The 19,178-nt window shown below is 47.6% G+C and overlaps 1 protein-coding gene across 4 annotated transcripts in view; it reads right to left on the bottom strand.

The window, feature by feature from the left end:
- Positions 1-5,989: 5,989 nt before the first annotated feature.
- The window catches only part of Cbfa2t2 (CBFA2/RUNX1 partner transcriptional co-repressor 2), a 93,135-nt gene continuing 79,946 nt past the window's right edge, over positions 5,990-19,178 (bottom strand). For 3 of the 4 annotated variants that reach the window (XM_090352183.1, XM_090352181.1, XM_090352184.1), the window contains exons 9-11: positions 16,946-17,014; positions 12,293-12,483; positions 5,990-8,973 (exon numbers count right to left, since the gene is read on the bottom strand). In XM_090352183.1, the coding sequence (XP_090208309.1) occupies positions 8,674-8,973; positions 12,293-12,483; positions 16,946-17,014 (560 nt within the window). In that variant the 3' untranslated portion in view covers positions 5,990-8,673. The remainder of the gene's footprint in view (positions 8,974-12,292; positions 12,484-16,945; positions 17,015-19,178) is intronic. The other variant, XM_090352182.1, reaches the window with a different exon arrangement.

The following is a 19,178-nucleotide window of genomic DNA, read 5'->3' as shown; positions in this document are numbered from 1 at the left end:
CACATACTACACATCACAATACTACCTGCAATACACAGCACATACGACACACCACACAATATACACCACCATACCACACACCACACAATATACACCACCATACCACACACCACACAGAGCTCAGGAAACTTAACGCAGCAATCACTTCTCTGGGTTCTGCTGCCCCTCCTGGTCCTTCCCTGTAAAGCAGTAGCGGACAGGGCGCTCAAATGTTGCCATGGTGATCACATCCCTCCATCCAGCACTCTTCAGTGGCCTCTCCCCTTGAAATCAAGTTTCTTTTGTCTCTCTTCCTTCCCCCCTCTCACACTCTTTCTTTCTTTCTTTGCTTGCTTGCTTCCTTCCTTCCTCCCGCCCACTTCCTTTCTCTCCTCCCCTCTCCTCTCTTTTGTTGGTCACAGGGCTTGCACTCTGGGCCTAGGCGTTGTCCCTGAGCTCTTTAGGTCAAGGCTACCACCCTACCCCTTGAGCCACAGTGCCACTTCCAGTTTTCTAGTGGTTAATTGGAGATAAGAGTCTCACTTCAGGGGCCGGGAGTTTGGCCTAGTGGTTAAAGTGCTTGCCTAGCATGCATGAAGACCCGGGTTCGATTCCTCGGTACCACATACATAGAAAAAAGCCGGAAGTGGTGCAAGACATGGGCAAGACATGCAGGGTCTGTGCAGAGTGCTGGGAACGGATAAACCTACAAGAAATCACATTGGTTTTATGGTTTAGTAAATTAAAAAATAAACACAAAACAACTAGCTGAGAAATTAGGAGGGCAACTGTGTCTGTAGTAGCTTCCTAGGTTCAAGATTGTGTGCGTGCGTGCGTGTGTGTGTGTATGTGTGTTGTGTACCATTTCTGTATTTCCATAAGATCAAGAGTTTGCATTTGTGTGTGGGGAAGGCCATCAACAGCATGTCTAGCTACAGAAGATAAAGTCCACATGTGGTGCTACTCTGACCACACCTACTCAGCTCCAGCAGCTCGCTGGTGCCTGGTGTGAAAAATGTTGAAGGTATATCAGACATGGCAGCTTGTTGTGGTTGGAGGAGGCAGAGGAAGCACCACAAAAGGATCAAAGCCAGACCCGATGGTCTGCAAAAGGCTCTGGAGCTCCTTGGGGAGATGCAGAGAATGTTAGGGGAGTCTCAAAGAATGGATGCACAGAGGTGGCAGAAGCATCAGGTCCAGCTCTGTCCATCAGAGGGCGCCTGGCACCAGGCAGGGAAGCGGAGGGTGGTGTGAGGAGGGGATTCACCGATGGTTGCCTAGTTTCTTGGGAGGGAGGCAGACTCAGAAGGTACAACTAATTCACTCAGAAACAAGCACAGACAAACTATGTGGGTGGATCACTGTATCACTGTAAAAAACCCTATTGTGGGCTGGGAGTGCTTGTCTAACATGGATGAAGCCCTGGGTCGGATTCCTCAGTACACACAGAGAAAGCCGGAAGTGACACGATGCTCAAGTGATAGAGTGCTAGTCTTAAGCAAAAGAAGCTCAGGGGCAGGGAGTTTGGACTGGTGGTAGAGGGCTTGCCTAGCATGCATGAAGACGCAGGTTTGATTCTTCAGAACCACATACACAGAAAAAAGCCAGAAATGGTGCTGTGGCTCAAGTGATAGAGCTCTAATCTTGAGAAAGCCCAAGAACAGTGCTCAGGCCCTGAGTTCAGTCCCAAGGACTGGCAAAAAAAAAAATAAAATAAAGGGCTCAGGGATGGAAGCGGCACTGTAGTCAAAAGTGGTAGAATGCTAGCCTTGAACTGAAGAACTCAGGGACAATGCCCAAGCCCAGAGTTCAAATCCCTGCCCCCCCCCCCAAAAAAAGCTTAGGGACAGTGTTCAGGTCCTGAGTTCAAGACCCAGGCCTGGCAAAAAAAAAAAAAAGCCATCCTGGGCATGCAAGTCTGAAAGACTCATCTCTAATTAACCACCAGAAAACTGAAAGATGTTTCTGCCCCAGTGTCTATGGTAGACATCTCTCCTGCTGCCTTTACTCAGCCACAGGCCATCCTAAGACTGAGTGAGGAGTGAAGACCCAGAGCCCAGGCGCCCTCTGATGGACAGAGCTGGGCCTGATGCTTCTGCTACCTCCAATCCTCCAATCTACCCTCCCCTCTCAAGCAGTTCATCTTGGAATTTTTCTCTCTCCAACACCAAGTGGTACAGGTTTCTATTTAACTACCTTTCTGGTTCAAACTTTTGTGTGTGTGTGTGTCTGTCATGGGATTTGAACTCAGGGCCTAGGCACTGTCCCAACTTTTCTACTTAAGGTTAGCTCTCTAACACTTTGAGCTACAGAGCCATTTCTGGTTTTCTGGTAGTCAGAGATAAGAATTTCACAGACTTTCCTGCCCAGGCTGGCTTTGAACCACAATCCTCAGATCTCAGCCTCCTGAGTAGCTAGGAGGCCCTTGGGATTTCCTGATCATTCATCTGCCATCTCTCTGGTGTCTGGTGGGAATGAAGGCATTTTCGGTTTCTATCTACACAAGGAGCTCGAGCTCCTGTTACTTGGTGAGACCCCCACGCTGGGCCCCCACATTGTTTTAGGTGGTGGGCGGCACTGGGTGTAAAAGTTGTCTAGAGAGTGGACATGGCAGTTCACTAGGTGACAGACAGGGCCGGGTGCATGGCTCCAGCTTGGGCAGTGAGACTCAGTGCATGGCAACTGGTTCTCAGAGCTCAACACCACACACAGGTACAGTGTCCACACCTATCTCAGTGCCACAGAATGCCACATGGCTGCTAAAGGCACTGCATGCTGGCCAGTAGGTTCCACAATGTGCACTTCAGTGCAGGAAAATGCCAAAGAAGGGACTGTCCAACAAGGAGGTGAAGCTTTAAGACAACTAGGGCCTCGGCTAAATTAGGCAACCATTAGGCAAATAAAGGTGACTAGAGAGTTCATGTTGTACTTGACTATGAAAATTGAACTTGTCACAATTCTGGGCTAGGAATATAGCTTGTGTAGTGGTGGAGTGCTTGGCTAGCATGCATAAAACCCTGGGTTCCATTCCTTAATACCACATAAACAGAAAATGTGGGAGTGGTGCTGTGGCTCAAGTGGCAGAGTGCTAGCTTTGAGCAAAAGAAGCTCAGGGACAGTGCCTAGGCCCTGAGTTCAAACTCCAGGACTGCAAAAAAAATGTCACAATTGTAAGTATGTTAACGTTAGTGTTAAAACCTGGTAAGAAAATACATGAGCTGCCAGGAGCTAGTGGTGGCTCTCCTGTGATCCTAGCTATTCAGGAGGCCCGAGAGCCTTCAAATCTGAGGATCGCTGTTTGAAGCCGGCCTAGGCAAGACAGTCCTTGAGACTCTTATCCCCAGATAACCAGAAAACTGGAACTAGTCCTGAGGCTCAAAGTGGTAGAGCACTAGCCTTGAATGAAAGAGCTCAGGGACAGTGCCCAGGCCCAGAGTTCAAGCCCGTTTCAAGTACCGAGACTTGAAGTAGGAAGCAGACCCAAGCCTCGCACAGGCCACCATCCATGAACATTCATTCCACCATTGTACCGAGCCAGCTCCCAGGCCCAATGCAGCTCGAGTCCGAGAAGGAATATAGCCTTTTTATTGACTAGAACAAACTAAATACATATTTAACAGTTTTGGTTCATTTATACAGTACATTAAATAAGTTATACACAGTTGAGTAACAAAAGTTTCCTATCAGAGTAAAATGGTGAAGAAGCAGACTGGCGCATCCGCGGGGCCCCTGCTCTCCACTCTGCAACCCCATACCTGGGGGCTTCGCTTCTGTTTATTTACAATGCTGCCTTTCTTCTGTGGATGGAGCCTTCAGAGCCTCATCAGGAACTTGGGAAGCCAAACGGTCCTTTCACCATTCACCCAATGCTTATTGCTGCTGCTTTTCCACCAACTACAAGGCAGGGCCGGGCTGTCCCCGAGACACCAGCTGCACACGCCCTATTTGGTATAAGCATCAGTGGGAGTGTAGCCTGGGCAGTCTGAGGCCTGACCAGATGGGTCTACTCGGGAAGGGCCACCGCTTGGGCTGTGGAATGGGGAGGTGGGGGTGGCCGCAGGCCTGCCTTCAGGCCTTCCAACCTTCTCCTGGCTCAGAATAGGCTGGTTACCTGCTCCACCATCTTTGGAAAATACATGTCAATGCACCAGGCAAGGAGGCAGGTAGTGAGCGTTTTGGTTTCACAGAACGGTTCTCGAGAGCCAGAAGGGCTCTGCTGAGCAGCTGTCCCACTGTCTCTGCCAGCTGGGGCAGGGCTCTTCTTTGACAGCTGGCCATCTGGTCCATGCTGGAGCAGTCCAGGTCCTTCTGGCTTTTCTCACATTTGGTTCAAACATGCCACCACCCAGTTCTCTGCAAATAGCTAAAACCCATCAGCATTGGCTTGCTCTCCTGACTCAGGAGCCCGGAAACCTTGGTTCTTGTCCAGTTCTGAAGAAAGCCTCCAAGATGTGTCCTATTTGTAATGATTTATTCAGCCCACGATCCCTCCTACAGTTTCTTGGACAAATGGCCATCTGGAGATTCTTTGTACTCTCTCTCCCAAGAACTCATTACCATACAATTGTAACTGTGTCATGAGCTTCAAGCACACATGCCGAGACATCCTGATCCTGAAGAACTATGGCAGGTGACAGGGCTGGGAAGCAAAATGGAAAGTTTTTTGTCTGGAAGCTAAAGATCCTCAAGCTGACAGCAAGAAGTGATGCATTCCAAGTGGACCAACAGGCCCTCAAGGGGCCACAGAGCCCAACCTGCAGAGGGCACAGCCCCTGCTTTCAGCTGTACATCCATGAAGACACGACTCAGAGTGGCTGCACACTGCACCTTCCCCACCTCCCCAGCTACACACGAGTGAGACCATGGAGCTGCAGGGGCCCTGTGAGAGGCAATCACCCTACTACCAAGCCTTCAACACTGACTGAGCTGAACAGGGCAGGGGGACAGGTAAAGAACCACAAAAAGGACATTTAATGATGGCTCCTGTGCAGGCTGCCTCTGGCGTTTGCTGGTTCCTGTGATTTGTCCTCATTAGGTAGAAGACTGTGAAGCCCCTCCATCGCCAGGATCCCTCGGCAGGCCGAGCGCTGGCACTGTTCTCTGGACACGCTCTGCCATCTTTTGAACCATTCCAGCCCTTGGCCCTTTTCATTCAGATTAACTGTAGAGGGCTCTGAGCACCCCAACTCTAAGAATACTTCCTAAAAACCCTAATGGAGATGCACGGGGACCTTTATGTCCCCTCACCAACTGGAAAAGGGATGGCCACAGAGGCTAGAAACCAAGCAGGGAGCCTGGACTGGCTCCTGCCTCACCCAGACACTACTTCTCCCCTTGTTATGGAGCTGAAGAATTTCAGAATGGAGTTGAAAGAAAGCGAAAACTGGACAGTGACCAAGTCTTGTGTGTGTGACAACAAACAGATGTGATGACTAAAAGGGAACTGAGTGTGGGGGTTCAAGCTTGTAATCTTGGAAAGAGATCAGGAGATCAAAGAGTTCTAGGCTGGCTTAGTCAAAAAGAAGCTGGAGACCCCATATCAACCAATGGCTGGGCAGGAACACGGAAGCACAAGTAGGCAGACTGCAGCCCAGGCTAACCAGGACACAGATGCCACCCTGAGAATAACTGATGCAGCAGGGTGGTGGCTCACGCCCGTAACCCTAGCTATTCAGGAGGCTGAGATCTGAGGATCATGTTCAGAGCCAGCTCCGACACTAACGTCTGTGAGGCTCATCTCCAATTAACCATCAGAAAACTGGAAGTGGTGCTGTGGCTTAAGGGATAGGGAGATAGCCTTGAGCTGAAGAGCTCAGGGACAACACCCAGGCCCAGAGTTCAAGTCCCGTAACTGACAAAAGAAAAAAAATAATTGATGCATAAAGGGCCTGGAGGTGTGGCTCATGTGGCAGAGCACATGCCTAGTTAGCAAGAGGCCCTGAGTTCCATCTCCAATAACTAACACGTACAAATGCATGCACACACACAGGCAGGCACGCACACACACAGGCAGGCACACACACACACACAGGCAGTAAAAGCTGTGAGAATTCAATTGGAATGGCGTCCTGCCTGGGACTGCAGATGGACTCTTGGAGCACAGGAGCCAAGCAGTCTCAAATGGCATCGTAGACTAACAGAAACTGTCTTTGGACTGGAGCCAGAGATTATAAAAGTAGGCCAGGCTCTGCACCTGAAAGATTCCCTGTGGAAAACCACAAGAACCTTGGTTCTGATGTTCTTGTCTTATCCCCACTAAAAGACATGGATTTTTTTTTTTTTTTTTTTTTGCCAGTCCTGGGGCTTGAACTCAGGACCTAGGCACTGTCCTTGGACAAGTTTTGCTCAAGGCTCTTTTTGGCTCTGCCACCTGAGCCACAGCACCACTGCTGGCATTTTCTGTGTATGTGGCACTGAGGAATCAGTTACAGGGCTTTGTGCATACTAGGGGAATGGGCATTAAAATTCAGGATCCTTCTGCCCTGAGTGTTGGGATTATAGGCAGACATCTCTATGCCCAGTGTTTTGGGCTCTTATTCCAATCAGTACAACAGCTACACGGCCAGTCTTATGGTGAGTGACTTTAAAAACCTGCTTAGGTGTCTGTCCATCTCACCCATGAAGAAACAGTGAGCAGAGGACAGCCCCAGGACACTTTTGTGCTGATTTTCCCCTGAGACAGTGACCCCCACAGTGGATAAGGCTCTGGGAGTTTGATGGGGGAGAGGAAGGCCAGGCTGTATTGGGCTGACTGGACAGCTCTAGACCTTGTGCTACATGCTAAAATAACAATTACCTGTTCATTCTGAGTCCATCTTACTTTATACAATGGAAATCTAGGTATTTTATTTATTATTCTTTTTGTTGGTGGTAGTCCTGGGGCACTAACTCAGGGCCTGGGCATTTTTGTTCAAATCCAGTGCTCTGCCACAGCTTCTCTTCTGGTTTTTGAGTGGTTACAGATAGAGTCTCATGGGGACCTTCTTGCCTGGGGTGACTTTGAATTGTGATTCTCAGATCTCAGTATCCTGAGTTGCTAGGATTACAGGTATGAGCCACTGGTGCCTGGCAAGTCTAGGGATAGGGGTGTCTGTGTCTATTTTTTGCCAGTCCCAGGGCTTAAACTTAGGACCTGAGCACTGCTCTTGGGCTTTCTTAAGGCTAGAGCTCTACCACTTGAGCCACAGTACCACCTTTTTCTATGTATGTGGTACCAAGGAATCGAACCTGGGTCTTTGTGCATGTTAGGTAAGCACTCTACCACTAGGCCAAACTCCCAGCCTAAGTCTAGGTATTCTAAAGGTGCCCTCTACCAAGTTTCTTTGTAAAACTGATCATTGTTAAGGTACAGAAGGGACTGAAAAACTCTTAAATTACAAGTGTATGTGAGGCCTATGCCACCATGTCCACCCCTTTCCTTTATGGGGTCAATGGCTTTTACTTCAGATTGGGTCACTGCATAGAAAGTGGTAATCTGAGCATGATTTTCTAAAGCCAGCAAGAGCCGGTGAGAGGAGCAGGATCACTGGAATGGCAGAGAAGGTGTCAAGTAGTGCCCACCACTCTAGGGAGTCTGGGGTGTCCTGGTTAGAGAGCCAGGGGAGCAGAAGAAGGCTTTCCCAAACAGCTCCTACATTTCATAAAACCTTTCTGAGCGGGGGAAGGTACTGAACAGGCGACATGGATGCCTGATAATGAATCAATGTCACAGGCATAATGCCATGAACCAGGTGTGAGGAAACTTCAGGTCCCGAGGGCTGCTTGGCTCACACCAGGCCTGTTGGGTAGAAGTCCTAACACCCTGGCACAGCTGGGTAAGCTCCGCAGCCTACTGTACTAACCAGAGCTCACAGACAATGCCCAGGGTCAATCACATGTGATCTGCGAGAAAAGGTCGCAGAACATGGCCGTGACAAGCAGTGGCCGAGGGTCCCGCACTCCCCAGAGACGACCTGCTCAGTAGTGTGATGATACTGGCTTGGCCAGCATGCGCAGAGAGAAGACTACCACAAAGGAGTCCCATTTTCTCCTGGACTAGTCCAAGTGCTGGATACGATTTTCTGCACACGTAAAATCAAGTTGAGATAGGGGGAGAAAAATGGGTTCCAAACTAAAGGAGCCAGCCAGGTTGGAAACTAGTCCACAATACTTTGCAATGTCGAGGAAAACGTGTTTATTTCCTTCTTAGCATTAGGAGTGCTTCAATGGAAGTACTGGCTTCTTTTTTGCCCTTTTCTGGGCTCTTAACCTACCCAAGTCCTTGTGAGGCCGATCGGTGTCACCTGCTGAGGGTGGACTGTTTGGGGTGAGAGGCCCCCTTCTAACCTGCTGCCAGCCTCCAGGCCTCTGGCTCGTGAGGCCTGTGGATGGAGCAGGAACTACATAGTACCGGGGGGAGCTGCCGCCAGCTTGGCTGGCATTGAGACAGTCTGCCGGTGAAGGAGTAGGGAGCTGGTGGTCTGCACTGTGCCAGCTCGGATTGGGAGAACACAGCAGAGCCACGGAGGAGGCAGTTCAAGCCACCTGTGCACAAAGCCCGGCACCTGAGGTCTTCCATACACTCTTGGCAAGTTGTAGGGAGGCTTGGTTGAGCCCTGCTTCCACTTCAGTTCTTGTTGACGATCCAACAGTCAAATCCCTGCTGCTGGGGCTCTGTCACACGGAGTGGCCGTCAGGGTGGATGGAGTCTGAGGCTCAGAGTCCATTGGCATCAATGGCTGTTACAGAGGCAGGCGTTGAGGAACGTGAGGTGGTGGCCGAGGTCTTGTCCAGGGCTGGGCTGGGCACACTGCAGTCAGCGGACCTGACTGAGGAGCCCCTCCCTCCAGGAAGCAGCGGCCGGCTCTGGCTATGGGGACTCTGACCGTGCAGGCTCTGGCCACAGAGGCGGTGGTGCCGCTCCCAGTCCTTGTGCTGGCAGAAAGAGCCGCAGTACCGGGCAATGTTGCAGCCACTGCACGTCTCGCTAGCTTTTCGGCCACAGTTCCAGCAGTTCTGCAAGACACAAGCGTCAGTTAGTGGCTACCTGGAGCTCAAGGGGTGGGTTTCTCATGTGGCAATGTCGCCTGCATGGTACTCTCTTCCTACTAGTTCAACCAGGAAAAAGATAGACAGGCCCTTTCCTCAGTGCCCTTCATCTGTCCCTCGAAGACTTTGGGGACATGCACAGTCTGGCAGCACAGGCTTGTCTCCTCAGAGAATAAGCCCCCCCTCCTCAGCACTCCCACAACAGCTACCTTCCGAACACACCACAGATGTATCCTCATCCCTTCCGACGGGGGAACAAGCCCGTTGTTTGTTTTGACTAACATTTGTATGTATGTGTGCCAATACTGGGGCTTGAACTCAGGGCTGGAGCACTGTCCTTGGGCATTCCTCAAGGCTAGCGTTCTACCACTTGAGCACTGCTTTCGGCTCTTTCTGTGTATGTGGTACTGAGGAACTGAACCCAGGTCTTCGTGTATGCTAGGCATGCGCTCTACCACTAGGCCATGCTCCCGGCCCCGTACCATTACTCTTTTAACAAGCTTCTAAATGAGTATAAGCAAAGTGGACCTCTTCTGAAAAGAACCGGGATGGATGGGGAGGAGAGAGGTGACTGTGTACTCGCACCTTGGTCTTCTATGCCCATTCTCCTTTGCTGACATGTCAACACAGATGGGCTGGGACTATGGGAGGAGGTCTATCCTCAGTACGACTCAAAGTCCAGCAGTTTCTCACCCCTTGAGCTTTTTCAGAGGGAGTAGGTACTACCAGGGCTCAGCAAAACTATCAGCAGAGAATATAGCAATTTTACTACAGGACACAAGCCAAGCAAGGCTTTAGGAGAGTTAAAGCAACGGACACAAAAGTAGCACTATGGTCGCTGGACAGACAACTTGATGCCTTTCCCAGCTGTCCAGGAGAGAAGAGCACCTTAGGATAAAGGTGGCCACAGTGCAGCCCAGCCAGCACAGGCCCAGGTCTTTTCTGGGCCACTAGTGATATGCATGTACCCTGCACACAAAGGCTCCAGGACCCACTGCTAAGACACAAGTCTTATGCACTATTCTGATGAAGCTATCAGGAAGAATGGAATTCACACACACCAAGAATTCATCTTCCTATAAATGACACGTGTGAAATGAAGGTATGGTTCAAGTGATGGAGTGCTTGCTTATTAATAAGTGTGAGGCCCTGAGTCCAAAGTCCAGTACCACAAGCAAACATACAAACAACTCCCCAAAGCCCCAAACTACCAGGCCAACAACAAGTTGACTACTTAAGGGAGGGTGGCTTCCAGTATGTGTGCTAAGTGGACTAGAATGTCAGTGATAGAAAATGCAGAAAATGGGGCCAAGGGTTTGGCCTAGTGGTAGAGTGCTTGCCTTGTATGCACGAAGACCTGGGTTCGATTTCTCTCAGTATCACATACATAGAAAGTCCAAAGACAGTGCTTAGGCCCTGAGCTCAAGCCCAGGGCTGGCAAAGAAAAAAAAAAAGAAGCTGTGTTTTCTCAGCAGTAAGGAAATGTGCCTTTACATGGCCGTGCTTGGCATCACTATATCGAAATGGGTCCTTCAACCAGGAGAAAATAAAACTTGGATCGTTTATTTTTATTTTTTGCCAGTCCTGGGGCTTGAACTCAGGGCCTGGGCACTGTCCTTGAACACATTTTGCTGAAGACTAACACTCTGCCATTTGAGTCACAGCACCACTTCCAGCTTTTTCTGTGTATGTGGTTCTGGGAATTCGAACCCATGGCTTTGTGCATGCTAGGCAAGCACGTTACCAGTAGACCACGCTCCCAGATGAGAGCATAACTCAGTGGTAGAGCTCAGTGACACGAGGCCTTGAGTTTGAACCTTAATGTTCTAAAACAAAACAAAGCAAAAAACCCACAAAAATGTACTTTAATTTTATGACAAGGGCTTTGTGCCCCCGCACAAATTCACAGAGGTGAATTACCATATTTACAGAAGCAGGCTTGTTTTCCAAAAAATTTTAAGCCTGAAAAATGACTGCAGTGAAAGTTAAGGAAAAACTTCAAAACACTCAAAAGTACTCTCAGGATTGTTGAAATGTTACTGATACGTCCTCCCCGCCACCCCTCAGTGTTACTGAAGTTTGAAATCAGGGCTTTATATTCTATCTTGGCTTTTTCTCAGGGTTGATACTGTACACCTCCACTTTCCAACCCTTTTTGCTGGTTAACTAAGGTAAGAGTCTCTGGAAATTATCTGCCTAGATTGGCTTTGAACCTTAGCCTCAGAAAAGCTAGGATTATAGGTATGAGCCACTGGTGCCCGGCTGTCAAAAGTGTGCTCCTGTTTAGTTCCTTCCTTTTGTCTCATTGTGTACTTGTATCACCAGGTCCTTTGCCCAACATGGGCACTGGGTAGGTCTACCTAATGCGTCTCTTCAGCCAATAAAATTGTCCTATCTGTAAAGAGACTAGATGTCATAGGACCATGGTTTTCTTTTCTTTTTGCTGGGACTGAGCTTTGAATTTCGAGGACTCAAATTTGCTTGGCTGGCAATCTACCACTTAAATCATCCCTCCAGCCTTGCTTTTTACTGGTTGTCAACATGGATTTATAATCTAGATTTCAGCCTCCTGAGTAGCTAGAAGTATAGGTGCAAGCTGCCTTGGCTCCTGCTCCCCACAGTACCGTTGTCACTCAGTTTGCCTCTTCAGCAGGCACCCTACCATTTGAACTATATCTCCAGCCCAGTACCCTGCTTTGTTTACTTCTGAATCTGTCTTCAGAATGTGGCATTATGTCAGTTCAATCTCCTCAGCTAGTTTTCTCAACTGTAAATTAAGAGAGGCAATAATCCCTGCCTTATTGAGATTATTATGAGAACCAAAAAGAATGAACAGGAGGGCTAGGAATGTGGCTTAGTGGTAGAGTGCTTGCCTAGCATGCATGAAGCCCTGGGTTCAATTCCTCAGTACCACACAAACAGAAAAAGCCAGAAGTGGCACCATGGCTCAAGTGTCAGAGTGCTATAGCCTTGAAAAACGGGGCTCAGGGACAGTGCCTACTCCTGAGTTCAAGCCCCAAGGACTATCCCCCACCCACCTCCCCCAAGAGCTATGGCTCACAGTGCTAGAGCACTAGACTTGAACAAAACAGCTCAGGGATAGCACCCAGACCCTGAATTTAAGTCCCATGACCACTACCACCACCAGAAATAAAGTGCACATACATAGCTGGATATCAGGCACACAAGTGGAAAATCTCTACTGTAACGGGCTAAAAATTCAGCTTGTCATAAGCATAGGCTCTGCCTTCCTGCCCTGCCCAGACCATAGTCCAGCAACTCTGACCTCAGTCGACTCTTCCTGCTCATTGATCACAAGGAAGGCATCTTCCGCAGCCTGTCGTTTGACATCTGCTATGGTTTGTTCCATTCGGGCTCTCTCTGTTGCAATCACTTCAAAAGCTTTTTGCTCAGCTTCAGCAACTGCCTTCTGTACTTCTGACATGGCCTGAATTTTCACCTTATTCACAGCTTCTTCTGGAAGAAAGTGACAGTAAAATCAACTGGCCGGGAAATCTTTTCCCTCCCCTTCCCAGCATTTCTAAGAAGGGCAACACAGAAGAAACAGGATGCACAGGAAGAAGCATGATATGGGCAGTACCGAAGAATCTAAAAGTGGAGGTTGAAAGAGAACAGTGATGCAATTCAATGAGTAACACACAAAGAGCTGGCATAGTGGCAAGCCCTTAGAGCATACAGGTACAAATAAGTGACGAGAAGTCAGGTGCCGGTGGCTCATGCCTGTAATCCTAGCTACTCAGGAGGCTGAGATCTGAGATCAAGGTTCAAAGCCAGCCTGGGCACAAAAGGACCTGAGAATCATTTCCAATTAATCTCAAGAAAATGGAAAGTGGGGTTTGGCTCACACACAAAAAAAAGGGTAAGTGACTAGAGAAAAATTTTGGGGTGTGCAGGCTCATAGGGCTTGAACTCTGGGCTTGGGTACTGACCTGAGCTCTTCAGCTCAAGGCTACCACCCTACCCTTGAGCCATAGTCCCACATCTGTTTTCTAATGATTAATTAGAAATAAGAGTCTCAAGTTCTTTAGTGCCTGGGCTGGCTTTGTGTTGGGAGCCGAAGTGTGGAGTCAGGCTGGCCCATGAATCTGCATTACTGAGTAAGATAACCACACAAAGAAATGAGATGTTGGGTGGGGAGTTTGGCCTAGTGGTAGAGTGCTTTGCCTAGCATGCACGAAGACCTGGGTTCGATTCCTCGGTACCACATACATAGAAAAAAAGCCAGAAGTGGTGCTGAGGCTCAAGTGGTAGAGCTCTAGCCTTGAGAAAGTCCAAGGACAGTGCTCAAAAAAAAAAAAAAAAGAAGAAATGAGATGTCACGGAACACAACTTGTACTGTGATAAATGATGCCGTGCCTATGAACTTTGAGCTACGTCAACTGTATTGTGAACTTCCTGGCCTTATTGCTTACTACTTCTTCTTTGATTGATCTGAGACTTGGGCTGTAGTCTTCCTGACACCATCTGTTTTGTTTCTTGTCTTCTTCTTTTCCTAGTCCTCACCCCCTAAATCAGGAATCCCCAGCTTTGAACTGAGATCCTCAGATCTCAGCCTCTTGAATAGCTAAGATTACAAGCGAGAGACACCTGGCCCAGCTAGAGAAATTTTTGATATGGGAGACTTCTCACATTAAAGATGAGGGGCCGGGAGTTTGGCCTAGTGGTAGAGTGCTTGCCTAGCATGCATGAAGAACCGGGTTCAATTCCTCAGTACCCCACATACATAGCAAAAAGCCGGAAGTGGTACGGAGGCTCAAGTGGTAGAGCTCTAGCCTTGAGAAAGCCCAAGGACAGTGCTCAAGCCCTGAGCCCAAGCCCAGGACTGGCAAAAAAAAAAAAAGAAAGATGAGCTAGAGAGCAGTGCCTTGGTGGCTCACATACCTATATACCTATAATCTTAGCTATTCAGGAGCTGAGATTTCAGGATCACCGTTCAAAGCCAGATCAGTTAGGAAAGTCTGTGAGACTCTTATTTCCAATTAGCTAGCAGAAAACTAGAAATGGTGTTGTGGCTCAAAGTGATAGAGAACTAGTCTTGGCACAGGGACAGTGTCCAAGCCCTGAGTTGAAGCGCCATGAACAACAATAACAAGAAAAAGACAGATGAGCTAGATATCCAGATTTGGCAGTTCCTGGCTGTTGTTTTATTCCCTTCTATGGCCATCAAGGGCATACCACATGACATGTGCTATGCACTTTGGCTCACTCAAATGAAAATGTGAACCATCTCTACCATCTCTTGAGTTAGTCCATAGGACTACACAAAGATGGGTAAGGAACCTAAGAAACTCTAATTGTTCTAGCCTGCTGTGGAGAAATGCTTATCTTATTGCTATAGCCTTAAGAAAGCCTCACCCAAAGGCCAACAACTACTGGTTTCCTTTCTTTGGGCTACCTACATAGATCCACTATGGTCATCACATTCATCCTTAGCGGTCTCTGCTAGAGGTTAATATGGTGACTGCTTCTTCTTCTTTTTTTGGTGCTGTTCCTGGGGCTTGAATTCAAGGCTCTTACTTGACTTTTCCACTTCAGGCTCTCTACCACTTGAAAGCTACTTGTCCATGGTCCACCTTTTTGCTGGTTAATAGGAGATAAGTCTTACACAGACTTTTCTGTTGGGGCTGGCTTTAAACTTGGGGAATGCTTTTTCCAGACCTAATAGAATTTACCCTCACAGTTTATGGATGAATTAATATCTTTCTTATAGCAAGGACTTTTATCAAGCTAGCTCAACATCAAAGTTGGGCCTTTAGGACTAGGAGTTTGGCCTAGTGGTAGAGTGCTTGCCTAGCATGCATGAAGACCCAGGTTTGATTCCTCGGTACCACATACATAGCAAAAAGCCAGAAGTGGTGCTATGGCTCAAGTGGTAGAGCTCTAGCCTTGAGAAAGTCCAAGGACAGTGCTCAGGCCCTGAGTTCCGTCCCCTTTAATCACAGTCAACTAAGTTACCTCCTAAGTATAGTCAATTCACTATTTATAAAGAGATCATGTATATGGTAATCTTCTCTTTATCTTTCAACATCTTCATTTCCCACAATTTTTTTTTTTTGTGGGTCATGGGGCTTGAACTCAGCCAGGGCACTGTCCCTGAGCTCTTTAGCTCAAGGCTACCGCCCTTCTAGAGGTTAATTGGAGATAAGAGTCTCAGGTCCTTTTGTGCCCGAGCTGGCTTTGAACACTGATCCTCAGATCTCAGCTTCCTGAGTAGCTAGGATTACAGGAGTGAGCCACCGCACCGGCTCCTTTCTGACAATTCTATTTCACATACATTTTCCCACTTCCAACTGCATGTAGTTTTCCAAACTGCTTCACATGGTAAAATAATAATAAAAAAAAAATTGGAAAACTAAGCTAATGTAACTAGTAACTGACACTCAGATATTTTTCAAGCTGCCCCTCCCTTATCCCAAAAAATATACTAAAAAGCTCCTTTTTTATGAGGCAGGAGAGGGAAATACAAGAGATCAAACTCAGTGCTTCACACATGGAAGCACTCTACCACGGAGCTATGTCCCCAGCCCTAACAATGCAGTTTATAATATACAAACTGTATTTTAATCTGGATCGTTTGTTCTTACAAAAAGTTACACATGAAAGTACTGAATCTGGGCTGAGCTGGAGGCAGTGGCCCAAGCCTATAATCCTAGCTACTCAAGAAGCTGAGATCTGAGGACTGCAGTTCAAAGCAAGCCTGGGCACTAAAGTCCTTTGACTCTTATCTCCAATTAACCACCAGAAAACTAGAAGCAGTGATGTGGCTCAAGGGGCAGGGGTGGTAGCCTTGACCTGAAGAACTCAAGGACAATGCCCAGGCCCAGAGTTTAAGTCCCTTGATCGGCAGAAAAAAAGAAAAGAAAAGAAAAAAAAAAAAAAAAAAAAAAAAGAAACAGGGATGGGAATGTGGCTCAGTGGTAGAGTGCTTGCCTAGTATGCAAGAAGCCTGGGTTCTATTCCTCAGTACCACATAAACAGAAAAAGCCAGAAGTGCTAGGGCTCTCAAGTGGTAGAATACTAGCTGTAAGGTCTGCCGAAAGGAAACTCCATGCAGTTCAGGAGAAGACGGTTGTGTGAGGAAAGAGCACACTCCTGCCACCCAAGATGGGAGTCAGGCCAGCAAGAGAGCTTATGGCGGGAAGTGAGAGATTATATAGGGGGAGAGTATAGCCACAGCGGAAGTGGATATCATCTTAGAGGATGCGGAAATACCTCAGACTGGGGAACCTCCCACTGCCCCCAGGCATGCCAGTTGCCAGGGTTACAGGTGCTGGGCAGGGATTTCCAGGGTGCAGGGGGAGAGAGCCAAGGGAAGAAGTAATTTCTTCCCGGTGGACCTAACACTAGCCTTGAGCAAAAGAATCTCAGGGACAGTGCCTAGGCCCTGAGACTGCCCCTCCACCAAAAAAAAAAAAGGTGAAGAATCTCAATGGATTCAGTTCCATTTTTCTGTGGTGCTGGGGACTGAACCCAGAGCTTAGCATATGCTAACTAAGCAAATGTTTGCTTCATTACTGAGTTACATCTCTAGCCCAAGAACAGTCCTAACTAGAATAGAGGGTAAATCAAAGGAAGAACCAAGGAGTTGAAGAGCAGAATGAAGCCAATACAGGGGCAGCATGAACACATGGTGTGATGCAGGATAAGAGACTGGATGGAGAGTAATTTAATTTCTATCAAAACAAAGGAAACAACTAAGTACTTTAGGCCTCACTATAACCCAGGAGAAGTGTGTAAAGGGACACAACAGATAGTCAGTCAGGAGATATGTGGGATCAGTGAAAGGGGAGAAGCAGGAAATTAACAACTCTGTAAGTTAGATGATAACTAAAGGGCCTGTTAACCTTTCCCCTAGTATGTGTTTCCAGCTTGATCAAACTAGTGAGTGTATGTAGCCTAGGTGAAGAGAGATACATACCCGTTTTCTTCCAAAACTCCACAGGTACATATCCTGTTCCTGGCCTACTGGTAAATTCCCGCTGAGAATCTGTGCAAGAGTGAGAAAAAGCACAGGGTCAGAAAGGGTCTTTAATAAGAAGTCTTATTGTTAGGAGACAAAATGTTATTGAGCATTGTTTTTTAGTTCTGGAGTTCAACAGGGCCACACACAAGTCCTCTGGCCTAATTTTTGTTTTAAAAACATATGCTTGGGACAGGTGAGGTGGCTCATGCCTGTAATCCTAGCTACTCAGGCGGCTGAGATCTGAGGATCACTTTGCTTCAAAGTTAGCCCCCGGGGACTAAAGTCATGAGACTCTTATCTCCACTAGAAAACTGGAAGTGGGGCTGTGGCTCAAGGGGTAGGACGGTAGCCTTGAGCTGAGGCACTCAAGGACAGCACCCAGGCCCAGAGCGCAAGCCCCGATACTGACAAAAACATATACTTGGAGCCAGGCTTGTGGCCTAGTGGTAGAACGCTTGCCTAGCATACATGAAGCCCTTGGTTCAATACCTTTGGTACCATAGACATTAAAAAAAAAAAAAAGCCTGATGTGGTGCTGTTGCTCAAATGGTAGAGTGCTAGCTAGCCTTGAGAATGCCTAAGTACAGTGCTCAGGCCATGAGTTTAAGCTCTATGACTGGCAAAAACAAAAACAAACAACAATGACAAAAAACAAAACAAAACAAAAAACCCACATGCTTTGGGGCCAGGAGTTTGGCCTAGCGACAGAGTAGCATACACAAAGACCCAGATTCCTCAGTACTACAAACACAGTGGTAGAGCTGTAGCCTGGAGAAAGCCCAATAGTGTTTGGGACAATGCTTAGGCCCCCGAGTTCAAGCCAGGACTGGTCAAAAAAAAAAAAAAAAATACTTTGAGCTGGGTACCAGTGGCTCACATCCGTTATCCTAGCTATTAAGGATCATAGGTCAAAGCCAGCCTGGAAAGAAAAGACTGTGAGACTCTAATAAAACACAGAAGTAGCACTATGGCTCAAGTGGTAGGGCGAGAGCCCTGAACAAAAAGAAGCTCAGGAACAGTGCTTAGCCCCTGAGTTCAAGCCCCAGTGCTGGTATGTATGCAAGTGAGTACACACACACAAGCTGGGTACTGCTGATTCATACCTGTAATCCTAGCTATTCAGGGATGCTAAGATCTGGAGGATGGCAGTTTAAAGCCAGCCCAAATAGGAGTCTTCCAAGACACCATCTCCAAAATAACAAAAAGCAATGTTAGAATGGCATACCTCACATAGAATGCCAATTGAGCAGAGTGAAGACTAATGAGGGGTGCCAGTGGCTTATGCCTATAATTCTAGCTACTCAGGAGGCTGAGATCTGAGGATTGAGGTTTAAAGCCAGTCCAAGCATGAAAGACCATGAGATTCTTATCTCCAATTAACCACAAGAAACCTGAAGTGGCGGAGTGCTAGCCTTGAGTGAAAAAAGCTCCAGGACAGAGCCAGGCCCCGAGTTAAAGCCCCAGAAGGCTGATGGGCCTGGCATTGTCCCTGAGCTCTATAGCTCAAAGGCTACTGCCCTATCCCTTGAGCCACAATACCACTTTTTTTTTTTAGTTACAATATGGATTTTGAACCAGAGCCCTGGCTTGCTAGGTTATACATTTTACCACTTATCATTGTGTACATCTAGTCCTTCCTTGGCGAGTCTGGCATTTTTGCCCAGGGCATGCCCACATCGCTGATTCTTTCTACTGTTACATCTTGCTTTTCCAATTGTACACGTATCTATTGACTTGCCATGGTGCATCTCTCCATGTATACTTCCTTTCCTTTCACTCTACCAGTAGATTCACTTGAATTCTATGACATCACTAAGAAACATTTACAGCATTCCAGAGTAAATGAAAATCAGAATATTGTTTTTAAAAAAATTGCAGCAGTTGCGGTGGCTCATACCTGTAATCCTATCTACTCAGAAGGCTGAGATCTGAGGGTCCAGTTCAAAGCCAGCCTCCCACTGAAGAGCCAGAACCTGAGATGCTGATCTCCAATTAATCACTAGAAAACGGGAAGTGGGGCTGTGGCTCCAGGGGTAGGGTGGGTAGCCTTGAGCTGAAGAGCTCAGGGACAGTGCCAGGCCTAGAGTTTGAACCCCATGACACCCCCTGCCCCCTGCAAAGAAAGTAGTAATAAAAATAAAATTTAAAAAATGATATTTTCATAGCTATCTTCCTGGAGAACTTCGTT

The sequence above is a fragment of the Megascapheus bottae genome, chromosome 18 (genome assembly GCF_031878675.1).
Source record: "Megascapheus bottae isolate mThoBot1 chromosome 18, mThoBot2.hap1, whole genome shotgun sequence".
Classification (NCBI taxonomy): domain Eukaryota; kingdom Metazoa; phylum Chordata; class Mammalia; order Rodentia; family Geomyidae; genus Megascapheus; species Megascapheus bottae.
The sequence above is the reverse complement of the archived record's forward strand: the minus strand, read 5'-3'. Positions and strand labels throughout refer to the sequence as shown.